This window comes from Protopterus annectens, chromosome 5.part0 (genome assembly GCF_019279795.1).
Source record: "Protopterus annectens isolate FY-2018-M chromosome 5.part0, PAN1.0, whole genome shotgun sequence".
In the NCBI taxonomy this organism is placed as follows: domain Eukaryota; kingdom Metazoa; phylum Chordata; order Ceratodontiformes; family Protopteridae; genus Protopterus; species Protopterus annectens.
Genome location: NC_056735.1, coordinates 380198857 through 380215931, shown reverse-complemented (window position 1 = coordinate 380215931; position 17075 = coordinate 380198857). Strand labels below are relative to the sequence as shown.

At 41.3% G+C, this 17075-nt stretch overlaps 1 protein-coding gene across 1 annotated transcript in view; it reads right to left on the bottom strand.

The window, feature by feature from the left end:
• Window positions 1-17075, bottom strand: part of CPOX (coproporphyrinogen oxidase) — a 342309-nt gene that overhangs the window by 76317 nt on the left and 248917 nt on the right. The window contains exon 5 of the mRNA XM_044072354.1: window positions 10563-10781. Coding sequence (XP_043928289.1) covers window positions 10563-10781 — 219 coding nt within the window. The remainder of the gene's footprint in view (window positions 1-10562; window positions 10782-17075) is intronic.

The window sequence follows — 17075 nt, the reverse complement described above, 5'->3', positions numbered from 1 at the left end:
CAGAGGAATCACAGTCTGTATCCTGCCTAGGCCTTTTATCAGGAGGGGGATGGGAACCCCTGATCAGAGTAATTAGGTCTTCGGCCATTTTGAGCATCTGTTTTTTAGGCATGGAGGCCTGTCCAGGTGAATGCTGTACTTCACAAAAGCAACTGGTAACCAGGAAAAATTCAGTCACTAAAAGAAATACGTTCACTGTTGCTGTAGTCCCTATTGACTTCAACTAACTTCATTTTTCACCTTCTCACTGTGATGTGGTTTCACTTACAAAATGATTCTCTTTGAGAAATTTAAAACTGGGGGAAAACCTAATTACTGAAAAAAAAAAAAAAAAAAAAAAAAAAAAAAAAAAAAAAAATTACCTGCACTATGACATCAGTTTGATCAGTAGTGAGAGAATCATTGCAAAGTTGAACCATCACAGTATGTTCAGGAAGTGAGAAGTCAGTGCCGAGAAGGTGAGAAGTGTGAGTGCGTGAGTGAAGTGTGCAGAACATAAGTGAATGCTGTACTTGTTTCTTTGTCTTTAATGGAGTTTTAGACTTGGTTGTTGTTTTGATGGTAAGCTGTGAAGGTCTGAAAACACCCTCAGAAGCCGATGCCTGCTCAGCGGCTCCATACCCATCTGAGGGGTTAATTTCTGTAGGCCCAATACCCTGAGTTTCCAGAGGCCTAGTGATCTCCACGTGGGAGTCGGAGGTGGTCTGTGGCTCTGAGGTAGCGGGTGTCAGGGGCTGCGAAAGCGCCTCACTGAGAACCAGCGAATTGGCGACTGGCCTAGAAGAGTCTTCATCGTCGGTTTTGGACCTCGGATGTCTGTCCTTATCTTTGTCTTTGCATTTTTTGTGTATTCCGGTCACCGGTTGTTCCGATGGCATGGTATAATTGAACCTTCAGCCAAAATAATGGCGTGCAAAATCAAACTGACGTTTAATAATGCGCTTGTTAAATCTACCACAAAACCGGCAACTAGTGACATCGTGGTCTGGGCCTAGGCATGGAATACAGTAAGAATGAAAATCCTTATGAGGTATTTGCTTCCCAAAAGAAATGCAATTATTAACTTTTACTGACATCGGTCTGAGGCAAGAAAAAGTTTCCCCAACGGGGTACTTAGCTTTATTGAAGACTTCAGTTCTGAAATTCGAATTCGAAAATCGAAAATCTCTCAGGAGTCGGCCGACCGGCACTTGGGAGTTGCTTTTGCTTTGGGCACCGCACGGCAAGAAAGACTAGAGAAAAAGGCTTCGGCTGCATCTTATATACCCCTGGCGCGCTGACATCAGGGAAGAAGCGACAGCAACTGACGCCAGACCAAGACTTTGGAACTCTGGCCGACTGCGGGACCGTCTGACGGCAGGATAACCCAAGTGTAATGACTGCAGCAGTGAAACACGATGAACATCTCCAGTTTCTATTTCTTGAACTGCTACATTACTAATCCTCTCTCCTACTTTCTCCTTTTGTTTTCTTATTTTTCATTGTAAACTTTTCCACATCTGAATGCCTTTGCCTGTATTTATCTTCAAATATCTTTGGTGCTGCTCTTTTTGTACTAATTAGTTTTGCTTTCTCCTTTGCATAAACATTGCACATTATTAAATCTTTCCCATGTTCACATTTCTTCTTCAGATGTCTCCTGCTCCTCCTGTTTCTCCTTACTTGGGAGACTCTTTGTTCCATCATGCCGTGATATAACCTATGTTAGATTTTCTACACTAAGTCCATCACTTTGCAGGTATTCCACAACTTCAGCTTCTATTTTTTAACTTCTACTTTACTAATGTTCTGTTTCACGTTTACCCTTTGTGATTTTATTTTTTGTACTGTGAAATTTTTCATATCTGGGTGCCTTTGCCCTATTTCTCTTTGAATATGTTTGGGACTGTTTTTTTATTGATTGATTAATTTGGCTTTCTCCTTTGCATAAATATTGCACCGTATCAGACCTCACTTTCTTTCCCATGTCCATATTTCTTTTTTATACCTCCCAAAAATCTCTTGAGTTGTTCTTTATATTTTTGCACTTCTTCAGTCGCTTCTTTTTCCAAATGGTCCAAGGTTTCTTGATCTCTATAATGCTTTAATTTTAATGTTTTTTTTATGAATCTGTTGTACTAATGAAAATTTGAATTTGAAGCTTTAGACAGTTTTTCTTGAGCAAATATTTTTACCTCGTTTAATTTCTCTCAGTCTTTTTGTACATCTTCTTGCTTCCTGCATAATAGTAATAATTCATAATTTCCTTCTTATCCTCAGTAGTCCACTCTATCATCATTATGGCTCTTTTTTGGCCTATGAGTTTTTGTGATTTTTGTGGACTACTACTTCTTTCTACAAGAGGAGGCCATGTTCCCCCTGCTGGCCTAACCCCTTTGTACGAATGTTTCCATGAAGAATCAGCAATGTAATATTTTTACAGTCCTGTCACCAGTGCGCCTACCAGGATTGGGCACCTTTTTATCCTGGAACTTGTCCACCTCTTGAAGGTACTCACCAAGACGTGAGGATGAATACAATTCCAGCAATAGTACTCACCTTTGCTTGTTGATTTTATCATCTCTACATTTGAACCCCTTATCTCTCCATTCAGACCCAGATACTAATGTGGTCTGATCTCTGATGGAGCCATAGACCCTCAACCTTCAGACTGTTGGAAGAGGCTTCTAAACACAGACAGGAAGAATTTGAACAGTTTTTGAGTAGGGGTAGGAGTCTGAAAAGGCAGTCCTGGGTTGAGGGAGATCTGTTGAATCCACCAGTGCAAAAGTTTGAGACAAAGAAGTAAAGGAATTGGAAACCCCAGAAAATGGCAATGCTGAAGCCAAACTGTCTTTAGGTACCACTGAAGATTCCTCATGTGAAGCTTAGCAAAAGGGAGCATGGGAATAGTAGATGCCATGAACCCCGGGATCTTGAGAAATTCCCTTGCAGAAATCACCGGAAGGGGTAGCAGAGACTGGATTTAGGTTGTCAGAGATAAATACTTGGAATAAGGAAGAGAAGACAACATAGCTGGTCTTGACAAAGAGTCACACTTGATACATTTGACAACATTAAAACATTGATGATCTAGAGGGAAGCAGAATGTAACAGAATGCAGAGAAAGCATTTCACAGAGTAAGCTTGGAGTTTACAAGCAGGGCAATGGAAGCATTTGAACTCCCTGATAAAATTCAAATAAGATGATATATGAGGGATTGGAAGTGAAAATTAAAGCGGGTGGGTTCCTCTCTGGTAACTTCTGTTTGAGCAAAAGAACCAGGTGGGGGGTGCCCATTTCCCCCTTTGTTATTTGCATTACATTTAGCACCCTTGGTAAAGAAAATAAGGGACTCGGCCCAGAAATTCAAGGATATAATTGGTATGGTAGTCAAGAAAAGCTAGGTTTATTTGCAGATTATATTATTTTACACCTGAAAAAATAAACAGTAAAGGACATTTCAGTGTTGTGGAGCACTGAGGCAGTTCCAAATCTTTTTGGGATACAAAATTAATGAAGCTAAAACAAAGGCAACAGCTGTAAATTATGTACCCACACATGTATTTAATTGTTTCGGCAATATCCAGATTTATGGGGACATGATAAAATTAAGTACTTAGGAGTACGAGTATGGATTACAAAGGATTCTGGTGTGGCAGCTAAACATATGTGGAAAGAGACTAAACAAGAGATAATACAACAACTGAGAAATTGGAAGCTTTGTTATATGACTATGGATAGCAAGATACAAGCAGTTAAGAAATGTTTTCAGTCCCTTTAGTTTTATACACAAGTCAGGCATATTTTTATCAACCAAAGAAGAAGCCGTGGATAGCAATTAATAAAGAGCTGAAGGAATTTATCTGGGAGGGGAAGACAGCAAGAGTCAAGTGGGATAAGATGATTCTTCCAATAGAACAAGGCAGTTTGGGATTATCCAAAGGGGTATTTTAGTCAAAGTCAAAGTAAACTTCATTGTCATTCAGAAATCACACAAGTGCAAAAACTGAATGACATCTGGTATCTCCATACTCAGTGTGCAGACAACATATAGACTATCTTCACAGACATTTACACATGTAAAACCTGGCTATTACATCACAGACAAACAGGTAGACAGACTAATATTGCACATAATTAGAAACACGTTTTAACACTTTTTGAACTGAACCCCTACTTGCATGAGACTTCAGTATTACACAGGTACTTGGTTAAGACATTGCATTGATCCTTGCACAGAAAGGGACATTGAGCATTGCACTGTAAACATTAGAGTATTGCACTATGGGATCTTAAGAGTATTGCACTATGGTTAATTTATGAATTTGCATGTATTGCACTGAAAGAAGAGATATTCTACTGCATTGCTACTGCCCTAGATGGCCTATAAGTTAAAGTCATGGTGAATACTGCACTATTAGGTGAGTCTGGTAACCAAGTTCTTGCACAAATTGAGACAGTTTCTACTGACCCAGTTGGACATCATGGAGTGTAGTGGTAATTAGAGTTCAGCAGCCTGATGACATTAGGGAAGAAGCTATTCCTGAATCTCGTAGTTCTGCAACGTATGCGTCAGAAGCGCTTTCTGGATGGTAGATGCAGGAACAGTCTGTAAGCAGGGTGAGTGCAGTCTTTAATTATTCCTCTGGACCTACTGAGACATCTGGATAAGTACAAGTCATGGATAGGTGGTAAGGTGGTCTTAATGATCCTCTCAGCTGTCTTCACCACTCTCTGGAGGGATTTGCGCTCAGAGGTAGAGCAGCTTCCATACCGTACTATGAGGTTGTTTGTCAGGATGCTTTCTATCGTACCTCTGTAGAAGGTAGTGAGAACTGCTGATGGGAGATTCACTTTCCACAGACTTCTTAAAAAGTGCAGCCTCTGGTGTGCTTTTCTTGACTATGGCATTTGTATTTGTGTTCCAAGACAAGTCCTCATCAATGTGCACTCCCAAAAACTTCTTGCTTCTCACTCTTTCAATGGTTTCCCCATTGATGGTGAGGGGAGAATGTTCCTTGCAATTTTTTTTTTCCTGTAGTCCACAATTATCTGTTTGGTCTTGTTCACATTTAGTGCTACGTTGTTATTTCCACACCAGGTAATGAGTTGTTCCACCTCATCTCTAAATGGTGTTTCCTCGTCATTACTGATGAGGCCCACCACTGTTGTGTCATCACCAAATTTGATGATGTAATTTGTATTGTACCTGGCTGTACAATTATGTGTTAACAGGGTAAACAGCAAGGGACTTAGTACACATCCTTGTGGAACTCCAGTGTTAAGAGTGATGCTATCTGAGGAGTTATTTCCTACGCACAATTTCTGAGGTCTGTCTGTGAGAAAGTCAAGAATCCAGTTACAAAGTGGAGTGCTGACGCCCAGCTGGAGTAACTTCATTACCAGATGAAGTGGGATGACTGTGTTAAAAGCAGAGCTGAAGTCAACGAATAGTACCCTCGCAAAGGTGTTTTTATTCTCAAGGTGTTCCAGCAATAGATAGATTGACAGAGAGATGGCATCTGCAGTAGAGCGGTTTGCTCAGTAAGCAAACTGCAGAGGGTCAAGATCAGCATGCAGCCCAGATGTTATGGCATCCTTGACCAGCCTGCAGTGTTTTGGCAGACTTTAAAGATTCCCTGCAGACTACTCTGTCAGACATACTGAGTGAGCAAATTGGTGTAACTAAGGAAATGATTTTATGAGCTATGATACAGAATTGAAACTGCCTAGACACAGTAAGGCCTTAATGAGTGCAATTATGGTGGATGACAAAAAAGCAATTACTATAAAATGGAAATCAAAATCTACATCTACTATACTAGGAGTAGTGAATACAGTAACAGAGATAAAACAACTGGAAATGGGATGTTTTAAAAAGGGGTAGGAGCAAATTACACAGAAAAAAATGGGAACTGTGGGAACAATACATGCAGAGGAGGAATGAGGTTTAAAAGAAGGCAGGATCTGAATGAGCTATGCAACGTTTGACTGACAATGACTGGATAGAAATATAAGTGATGTATAATGTACGCAACTAAAATTATGGCAAAGTCAATATGGTTTGTGAAGTGTAATGTTTGCAACAAACATTATGTCAATATAGCTTGTTTTCATTTATATAAATGTATGATTGCCTACGTCATATGTGACAATTTAATAAAGATGTTTCTTGTAATAAAAAAAAGTCAGACTTTGATTTCTAGACATTGATGGCAAATTTCAGATTGCGCAGAAGAAGCATGGAGAAGTTCAGATCCTGCAAAAGCCTGGATTGAGTGGGAGCCTGAAGAAGCAAACTGTCCACCTGTAGGAATATCTGGATTCTCTGAAGCCTGCAAAAGGCTATGATGGGGCCAGACATTTGGTGAACACCCTTGGGGCCGCAGTAAGACCAAAGAGAAAAGCAGAGAACTGAAAATGAGAGGAAGAAACAGAGAAACGTAAAAACTTCCTGAACAGAAAATAAATGGGAATATGAAGATAGGCATCTTTTAGGTCTAGTGAAACCAGAAAAGCCCATGGAAGTAAGCGAGGAAACAGAGTATGGAGGGAAAGCATACTAAAGGAAGGAATCTAAAGTATTTAGAAAGGAGAGGTCTATGACTGTGTCCAGGATCCTTCTTTTCTGGTAACCAGAAACGTTTTGGAATAAAACCCTGCTCCTATTTTGGATATCGGAAAGGGATGAATGGTGCTCTGATCTAGTAAATCCTGTAAACTCCAGAAAAATTAGGAAGTTGGTCTGGGTGAGATTGAGGAAGACCCGAGAATGGAGGAAGGGATTTCCATATAAAAAAATAACTAAATGTGATGGAAAACAGACAGAACCCAAGAGTCTGAAGTTATCTGTTGCCAGACAGGGAAAGCCTGTAAGAAAGGGGAACCTTGCTGAGGGGAAGGGGAGAAAATATGTCAGATGGAGGCATACCTGTCTTGGAAAGGGGGCTCTTGAGTTTTATAAGTTTGAGTAGGTCGATCAGCGAAAATACACTTAGGCACTCTTCCCTTAGAAAGCCGATGACTGCCTATGCACAAAGGCAAATTTAGGATAGTTTCTCTGAAATCTGAGTATGGGAGAAACGAGCATTTATTTACGATCCTGCATCACTAACCTTTGTCTTGTAGAGTCTTAAACAAGTCAGCCGCACCAAAGAGATTCTGAATGTCCAAAGGAGAATCTACGAGTTTGGCCTTAACGTCAATTAAAGCCCGGAGGCGATGCTAAAAGTACCTCCTCATAACTGACCCAGAAGTAGCAGTTCTACAGGATGCACCAGCTACTTCATAACTATATTTCATGGACTGACAGACAACCTGAAGTAGAATTCAATAAGATGAGGGCAGAGGTCTACTGTTCAGAGTCAGGAAGTTCAGACAAAACCCCTGAAGCTGCAACCAAAGGGGCAAAACATACCTGGTTATACGGGTTTGATAATGGCTCTAAAGGCAGGAGTGGCAGAAGTATTCATTTTTTTTTCCAAATCAACCATCTTTATCAGAAGTAAGGAGTTTGGAAAAAGGAAAAAGCTTGGTTAGCTTGTCAGCAGAAAGACAGACCACAGCAGGGTCTGAAGAAGGACACTTGCAGAGGTACTTGGAAGGCTTCAGACACCTTATAAAAATGGCCAGGCTTCTTAGGGGCCAGAAGATGGGAATCAAGAGCCACAGATGCAGCTGCAAATGTATCCAACAAGGCAGCTAATACAGGGAGGATGACAGCAGAAGATAACGGAGATTTCATCTGCAATAGCTCATAATACCACTTTTAAATATCACAGACTTGTGAGAAGTCCCACTTAAAATACTCCATCATGCAACTACTGTGTGCCCAAAGGACAGCTTTTCAAAGGAAGAGTGAGGACTCAAGAAATCCTCTTCCTCAGACCCATAGTTTAAAGGGCAGACAATTTGTGAGGATTGGTCAATCTCCTGAACCCAGTTCCTCATTTGAAGAATCAGACTCCCCGGTCCTTTTGGCAGTCAGCCTGAAATTTCTCAGGCTTGTTTTTAAGAGACGGCTGTACCTCAGGTCGGGTGGATTCAGTCATGGTGTCCTTGATCAAAAGTTTGAGATGTTGGTTCTCAAGATAGATACAGGGACAGACATCTGCAAAGTGTTGTGGGAACAAAAATCTGACAAATGTTACACTACGTATGATTGTGTGAAACACCTACACAGAATAAACACTTGTCATGATGGTCTTCCCACACTGACATTTTCCCCACCCAGATGACATGAGCCCTAAGTACACAAGTAAAGGAAGAAAAGGAAAGAACCCCAATGGGCACTTATCTGTAAACAGCTCAGTAGAAACCAGCTCAATGAAGGGCATTCTGACATTCAACTGTGGTGTTCAGACTGATGGCAAAGATGTTCTGAGTATGGAGCATACTTCACCTTTATGCCCTATGCAGACAGCATTCCCCTGATCAATGACACTAGGAGGACGTAAAGGCTTTGGTATACTGGCCAGATGTTGGGCTATCCTTGGCAGGAGATCCCACATGCCATAAATACTGCAACAGTGACATGGAAACACATCTGCTGCCCCTGAAACTCTCTGGGCTAGAAACCCCCCATTCCTCATACCATTAAACAAATATAATGCATAACGGACTAAACAGCCCTCTTGTATACAAGGAAGCTTGCTGAAGAGAAATCACCAGTGTAATCAGGCAGCTGTTCCTACATTAATGAACCACCTGAGTTAAGAGTGGCCTGGAAAAGTTTTACATACTAAACTAACTCTTGCCAGCTTTAGTCATGAAGGTGATTAAGACAGAACTTCCAGCATCAGAAACAGGTATCTGGCAAAGGTTCTCTGGCTGCCACACTCTCTTCCCTTACAGAAGACCAGATCAAAGGATTAAGCTCAGTACTTCAGGGAGAAGCCACTTAGTATCTCAGTATATATTTAAGGATGGCTAGGTGTGGAAGTGGGCCACTACAAGTTTACCACGCTTTCCTTCTAGTGTTTAATAAAACAGACTTTTAAATCAAGACATTTACAGTTGTGGATAAATACTGGCAAGTTCAAAACTGGGGATGCATTTTAGAATTTTAAGTAGTCCTTTTTAAATTTCTGTTGTTACTCCTAAACTGCAGCTGTTAAATGCACCATTTAAACAGTTTCATTTTTTAAAAATTTAATTTTCTGATGCAGTGTTGCCCCAACCAAGCTACGAATCCTTTCTCATCCTTAAAATTTAAAATCTGGATTAACCCATTTCTCCATGACCGCAATGAAAAAAGTACAGTTTTGTACCTACCATAAATGTAGATGTTCGAAGATCCACATTGCTGCAGTCCTTTCACGTGGAGACCAATTCTGGATTTGTCTATCCTCAACACCTTTCTGGACATTCCCAAGTTCAAGATGCTGACATTGCAACAGCTTTTACCTCTACTGAGCAAAGATCACTGGATGGTAACTTTGGATCTCAAGGAGGCTTACCTTCATGTTCCTATCACTCTAAGTTGCAGGAAGTATCTGCGTTTTCGAGCTGGAAATTCTCATTATCAGTTCTCTGCATTGCCCTTTGGCTTATCTACTGCACCCAGAGTATTCACAAAGGTAGATTCTTTTGTTTGTCCGGGGTCAAAAAGGCCATCTGGGTTGCTGTATTCAGTCTCACACCCAGAAAGCACATGTCTTGAGAGGGTACTAGACTGGACTTTGTTTCGTTCACAGAATACCCCAGGCATCTTAGCACTGCTATCACATATTTTAAATGCTGTAGAAGCTCGTCCTTGCCTTGAGCCAGAATCAGGCAATCGTCCAAATAAGGATAGATCTGTATTCCTCTCAATCTGAAGAAGGCTATCACTGGAGCCAGAACCTTTGTGAATACTCTGGGTGCAGTAGATAAGCCAAAGGGCAATGCAGAGAACTGATAATGAGAATTTCCAGCTCGAAAACGCAGATACTTCCTGCAACTTAGAGTGATAGGAACATGAAGGTAAACCTCCTTGAGATCCAAAGTTACCATCCAGTGATCTTTGCTCAGTAGAGGTAAAAGCTGTTGCAATGTCAGCATCTTGAACTTGGGAATGTCCAGAAAGGTGTTGAGGATAGACAAATCCAGAATTGGTCTCCACGTGAAAGGACTGCAGCAATGTGAGATGAAGAACATCATATCGCAGGTGCTGCAACAGCAGTTGGAGTGAAAGCAGAAAAGCTGTCATCTTTGTTCTGTTGATTACTGTAAACTGTATACAAAATATCTTTTACACACACACACACAAAATTATGCAAGATACTGCACACACACACACACACACACACACACACACACACACACACACACACACACACACACACACACACACACACACACGTTTGCGTATGCAAGATACTGCAAACACACTCAGACACATGCACAGGTATACTTATTTAAATCACAGAGTTGTCAGTTGTAAAAGAACAAAAATTGCATGCAACAGCTAAGATTGGGAACTCAGAAAAAAAATTAAATCTGAAATTGTGGGGCACAGTTTTTTTCCCCTGTTGCAAGGACATCCGACTTCTGAAATTTCAAAAAAAGATCTTGTAAGCCTTCAAGGGTAAGTGCTCACCTTCCTCTTCGTAGCTGCTGCCAGTGCTTTTCTTCAGGAGTGAATAAATCATCAACATGCTTCTTGACAATAGGAATGTAGCATGGTACAACAGCTTTGGCACAACTCTTCACAAACTCAAACACATCTTCCCTAGAAGGAGAGTCCACGTCATCGAAGAATATGCCACCTACTCCCCGGCATTCTCCTCGATGACTTATGAAGAAGTATTTATCACACCTGGAAAAGAAAATCAAGCAAAATAAACATGCAGTACCATTAAATAAACGATGCAACAGTATACAGTTAAAACTAAAATATTAACAATTTAGTGAAATAAAATATGATGCACAGACATTCAAAACTTCAGATATCATTCTAGAACTTAAATATATTACGTAATCAATATACTACATGCTAACCTAGTGGGTGGTACAGTGGAATAGTAGTTAGTAGTGCTGCCTCACAGTGGCTCTCCAGTATGAGTCTAGGACGGGGTGCCTTTTGTATGGATTTTGCATGTCCTTTCTGTGTCTGCACTGGGTTTTCAATGGGTGCTGTAGCATGCTCCCATATCCCAAAGGCATGGCACATGTGAACTGGTGACCCTCTAAATTGCCCATCGCTGTGCATGCCATGTGTGTGCGCGTGCACACACCCATGTCCTGCAATAAACTGGTTTCCTATTCAGGATTATATTTTCCGATTTGTACCCACAGAGAGCTTTAACAGGCTTAGCACCCTGAAATCCTAAGCTGGAAAAAGTAATGACAGAATGAAAGAAAGAATATTAGACTTGTTACTTCCAAAGTCTATGGCAGAAGAAATGCCTGGCAGCTTTTAAATCTGTTGGATCAGGGCTATATTTCACTTCTGCCCACTGTCCGTGTGGCAGCATAAAGTGTTTTCCAAATCTAAACGTTGTAAAACACTGCACTCATAACTTTTTTCTCTTTATAACTGTTAGTATATTAGTTGGCTCAAACTCCACATACTACAAAGAATTGTGATCAGGTTTTTCTGAATGTAAGCAACTAGTTATGCATTCTTTAAACGAATGTCAAGATTCACCATCATTTTGATCCTCTCTCAAGGTGAGTTTCTTGAGAACCAAATGGGTCTCGGATCAAAGCCAAGTGAACTATTTGTGACATGGATGTAAAGAAAGTCACCTCAAGAGTGGGGAAAAGAAAACTTTGAGAGGAGAATTTTGACATCCATGTCAAGAATACTTAAGCAGTTATGAAAAGAAAAATCTGATCATAATTCTTTGTACTACATGTAGCATCATCTGTTCCAGGTATAACCAATTACAGAAAAATGTGGTAGCGTGAAATTCTTTTACAACTTTGAAACCTGTAAACATCAGGCACACAGACAGAAGGCATTAATTAAGTACCTGTGTGATGAATGGATGTCTAGAAAAAACACTGACACTTCACATTTATTTATTTTTTTGTGACAATAAGTAAAAACTTTTAAAGCTGTGAAAATGCTTTACTGTTTTAGGATATATTATAAGAATATAGCTTAACAGCACTCAGAGGTGCTAAAAAACTTTTTGTACTCAACAGTGTGTGTTTACATTGGTTGACTGTTTGCATGTGACTCTTTAGAGGGTCATTTAAACTGGTTAATTATTTGGGTTGTTATTCTGAAGTCGTCTTTGGTTATAATCTGACAAAAGAGCTCAAGTTGGTTGAATAAATATTACTTTTTGATTTACCACTGGATTTTCTGTTACTTCCAGCCTTCGTATTTTACGAAGCCTTGGTGTGGTTCTTGGTTTGACATGTCATGCTTAAATTTCAAGAAACCCTTCTTCTGTCTCAAAGATGCATAACAAAGTTGCCTTTTTTCCTGAATTTAGGGCGTAATTTTAGAGTTCAAAGTTGGTTATGATTAGAAAACTAATCATTACGCTCTGTAGTATTAATGTAGGACTTCCAAGTTCCAGAAGATAAATAGCTTCTGTATCCAATGTAAATTACTTTGCCAGTTCACAGATACCCCATCACAGCACAATACTTATAAGGCTGAGGATTATATAGTTAAATTGAAGGGAGAGTCATCATACCCATATCATTTCTTAAACAGAGGTCAATAAAAGCATTATTAGTAGAACTACAACTCTGTCATAATTGCAACTTTTACACAATTATTTTCCTCACCTATTTGTTAAAAATCACTGTCTGAAAGTTTTTGTTGAGAAGACTTTTCCTCTTAGTCACCTATCAGGGATAACAATTCCTTACATGGCAGATTAGCAGTTTGTTTCCATATTTCAGTAACAGCTTTTTTGCCAGGAACAGCACAAGCACCCATGTCTGGTGATGCCTTCTAGTCACAGCTGTCTTAGAATATGTAGATATGAGGTCAAAACCAATTCCTTATCAAGGACTTCTACTATAAACTTTTCTAATTCTATTTTACATATTCCTAGTTCTGAGTTTTCTCAGAACATACACACCTATCCCCACCCCCATCCTGATGCATAGGCTCATTGGTATGTAGCAGGCTAATGACTACTAGGTCCTTTTTAAGACAAGCCAAGGCATGCATCCCAAATATCTAGCAAGTTTTGGTACCACTGACAACTGCAAGCAGGGGCTTGGAAGATGAAACATTTATGGGCTGCCTTTGCCCATAAGAGACATAGGTGCCAAACCAGGGATTAAGTTCCTGTGTTCTCCATCCAACTGTCCAAGTTACACCTGAATTTGGTTAGGGAGGAACACTGCTTCACTTGGATGGGGAGCCTGTTCCAGAGAAGGGGTAATCTCTGGGATACATAACTGTCTCTTCAGCATGTCCTATTCAAATCAAAGGCAAGGTTGAAGTCTGTAGAATGGGTGTGGTTTGCTTTACAGTTATGCAGGAGATCCATCAGGGTGGGATCTGATAATGCCCTATATGCCAGGCATACATCTTCCCTCAACAGCCTGTAGGATACAGAATACAGGGATAGGGCTTTGAGGTGGGCTGCAATGGACATGTTACTTACACCCTGTATTCTTTTTCTAAGGAACCTTTGTAGATGTTCCGATTGCTGGATGCACCTGGTTAGGTATATACCAAATGGGGTATTTTAATCAACAGTAGAACTGATGAATGCTGAAAACAGTAGAACAATGACTTCCTTGGACCTATATTTCATACTTTTGTTAAAAAGTCACACAACATACAAAGATTTCCTTACTACTATAGACATGTGATAGTCAAAGGCTAGACTACTATCCATGTGTGTCCCAAAGTCCCTGACTACTGGGTCAACTCTTAGGGGTGTGTTGTCAACATTATAATTACAGGGGTGAATGACTTCCCGAAGGACACTACTATGCATTACTTGGCAGTCCATGGCTCAGACACAAGTTATTTTATGTGTCAGCCCTTCCTGTAGATCATTAGTGTCGGTGGGGGAGTCTATGAAAGCTTCTAATTTATAACAGTCTACAAATTTAGTCAGCCAGAGGCTCCTGACAGTGGCCTTGATTTCAGAGAAGTAAATTCCAAAAAGGAGTGGTCCCAGGACTGATCCCTGAGGGACTTCACTTGTGACTGGTCTCTTTGTAGAGGTGGATTCCCCAATTCTATCTTCCTGGGACCTGTCTGTATGCCAGCTGGCTATCCACCGGGTGATATAAGGGTTTATATCTAACCTCCTGAGTTTATCAACAATGACCAAGTGGTGTACTATGTCACTTTGGCCAGGTCAGAGGATGGATTGAAAACTATTCTGCCTTCATTCATTACACTGAGTCGAGTAGGCATGACCTGCCCTTGACGAAACAAAAAGTACAGTTGTGTACACTTACCATAAATGTAGATGTTCGAGTGTATTCACTGTTGCAGTCAATACATTTGGGTTATCTGCCTGCAAGTAGCACTCAGTCAGCCTGAATACCAGAGTCTTGGGTCCTGTGTTGGTTGCTGCCCCTTCTTCCGTGACGTCAGGTTGTCAGGGGTATAAAATATGCAGCCTACACCATTACATCAGTTTTTCTTGCCCCAGATGTCAGGTGCCCTCACAATAAGAAGCAATTGCATGGTAGGAAATACCCCCAGCAAAAAGCAAATACACATGATATAAAGTATGCCAAACATAAAAGATAGATAAAAGTAAAGAGAAGTCAGGGGGTTGGAGGGAGGGTAACCAGGACTGCAACAGTGAATACACTTGAACATTTATGTTAAGTGTACATAACTGTACTATGTTCTTCGTGTTTCACTGTTGCAGTCATCACATTTGGGTTGATTCCCAAAACTAAGGAAGGGTGGCGGTAGTTAAGGAGCATTAGGGCTAGCAAGCAGGCCCTGTAAGACTGCTGTGGCAAATTCAGCTCTGGATTTAGAAAAGATAGGCAAGTGGTAATGCTTGGTGAAAGTATGTACAGAGCTCCAGGTTGCAGCTTCCAGGATGTCCCTTGTATGGACTCCTCTGAGAAAAGCAGTAGAGGTAGACGCAGCCCTAGTGGAATGTGTTCTTATCCCCTGTGGGGTAGGTTTTCCATGGTGCTTGTAGCAGAAATGGATGCAGTGTGCTATCCATTTGGAAATGGTTTGCTTTGAAATGGCCCTCCCCTCTGCCCTTGCAGCAAAGCTGACTAGCAGCTGGTCAGATTTTCTGAGAGTCTTAGTCCTGTCCAAATAGAATCTAAGCTGTATGTGCACGTCCAGAGAATGCAGTATCCTTTCCCCTTTATTCTGAGGATTAGGGAAAAAAGTACGCAAATAAATGGACTGGTTTAAAGCCACACTAGACACCACCTTGGGCATAAAGGATGGGTTAGTCCTGAGGGAAACCTTGTCCACATGGAAGACGATGAAAGGCTCCATTGCCATAAGGGCCTGCAGTTCAGACACACTTCTTGCTGGAGTGATGGCTAGAAGTAAAGCTGTTTTCCAAGAGAGGAATTTCAACTCTGCTGTAGCAGCTGGTTTAAAGGGGGGAAGAGTAAATTTTTCCAGTACAAAGTTAAGGTCACAGGCTGGAGTGGGAGCTCTCCTGGGGGTCTTAAATTTTTGACCCCTCTAAGGAACTGTTTTACCAGCAGATGAGAGAAGAGGGTGGCTCAGTATTATAATGAGCTGAGAAGGCCGAGGCATGAATCTTAATTGAAGATAAGGATGGGCCCTTGTGGAGCATTTCTGTTAAGTAATCTAGTATATTAGGTAAGTTGGGCGCTGTTGTGCCCATCCCCTGAGACTGGCTCCAGGAACAGTATCTTTTCCATTTTTCTGAATAGGATTTTCTAGTACTGGGCCTCCTTGCCTCAAGGATGACATCCAGCACCTGCTTACTAAGGGTTGCTAGAGGTGAACTCAAGGGATTAGCCAGGCTGCAAGATTCAGGGTTTGAAGCTGAGGATGCAGAATCTGGCCTGCCTGCTGGGACAGTAGGGGGAGGTGTGTGAGGCAGGTGCCATGATTGTAGCACTGTCAGACTGCACAAAAGAGGGTACCAGTGCTGGCGTTGCCAGTCTGGTGCAATCATGATTGTCCTTGGCTTGTCCTGTTTGATCTGTAGTAGAACCTTCAAGAGGAGAGGCAGAGGGGGAAAGGCATAGACTGAGAGGCCTTCCCAGGTAAAGGACAGGGCATACACTTTCCAAGCTTGACTTGTGGGGAGTCTTGATGCAGTATTTGTCCAATTGATAGTTCTGAGGGGAGACAAATAGATCTACCTCTGGAGTCCCCCATTTGTTCCTCAAGAGCTTGAATATTTTGGGTTCCAGTTTCCATTCGTATGGGTCCATGAGATTTCTGCTTAAGTCGTCTGCCAGTGAATTTAGTTTGCCTGGCAGGAATTGAGCTTGTAGGTGCACTTGGTTGCTCAAGACCGTGTTCCACAGAGCCGTGGCTAGTCTGCAGAGTGGGTAGGAATGGGTTCCCCCCTGCTTGTTTATGTGCCACATAAATGTGGTGTTGTCTGTCTTTACCAACAGTCTTTGAAGGCCAACAGAGCATTCTGTACAGCTAACATTTCTTTTTGCTTGATATGCAGGTGCATCTGTTTTGGGTTCCATTTGACCTGAATGCACTGCCCTGCCATGTGAGCCCCCCATGCATAGTCTGATGCATCTGTTGTTAGGGTTTGTGCGGCAGGGGGTGGAGTGAAAGGGAGTCCCTTGTTGTGGTTGCAGCTCTCTGCCCACCAAAGGAAGTCTGCCCTTAGACAAGGAATGACAGGAATTATTGGTTCCAGGTCCTGAGAATGTTGACACCATAGACTTTTTAGATACCATTGAAGTTTCCTCATATGCAGTCTTGCATATGGAATTAACAGAATGCAAGAGGCCATGAACCCCAGAGCTTGCAGTATTTTTCTTGCAGATAGCTGGGCTTTGGTGGTCAGTAGGTTGAAGTAAATTGTCAAATAAATTTGTTTCTCTGTAGTGAGGAATGCCATCTGGGAAGTTGCGTTCAAGCTTGCTCCCAGGAATACAATCTGTTGGTAGGGTACTAGGTGTGATTTATTCTCATTGATGGTGTACCCCAGTGAAGTCAAAAATCTCTTTACAAATGCCAGGGGCT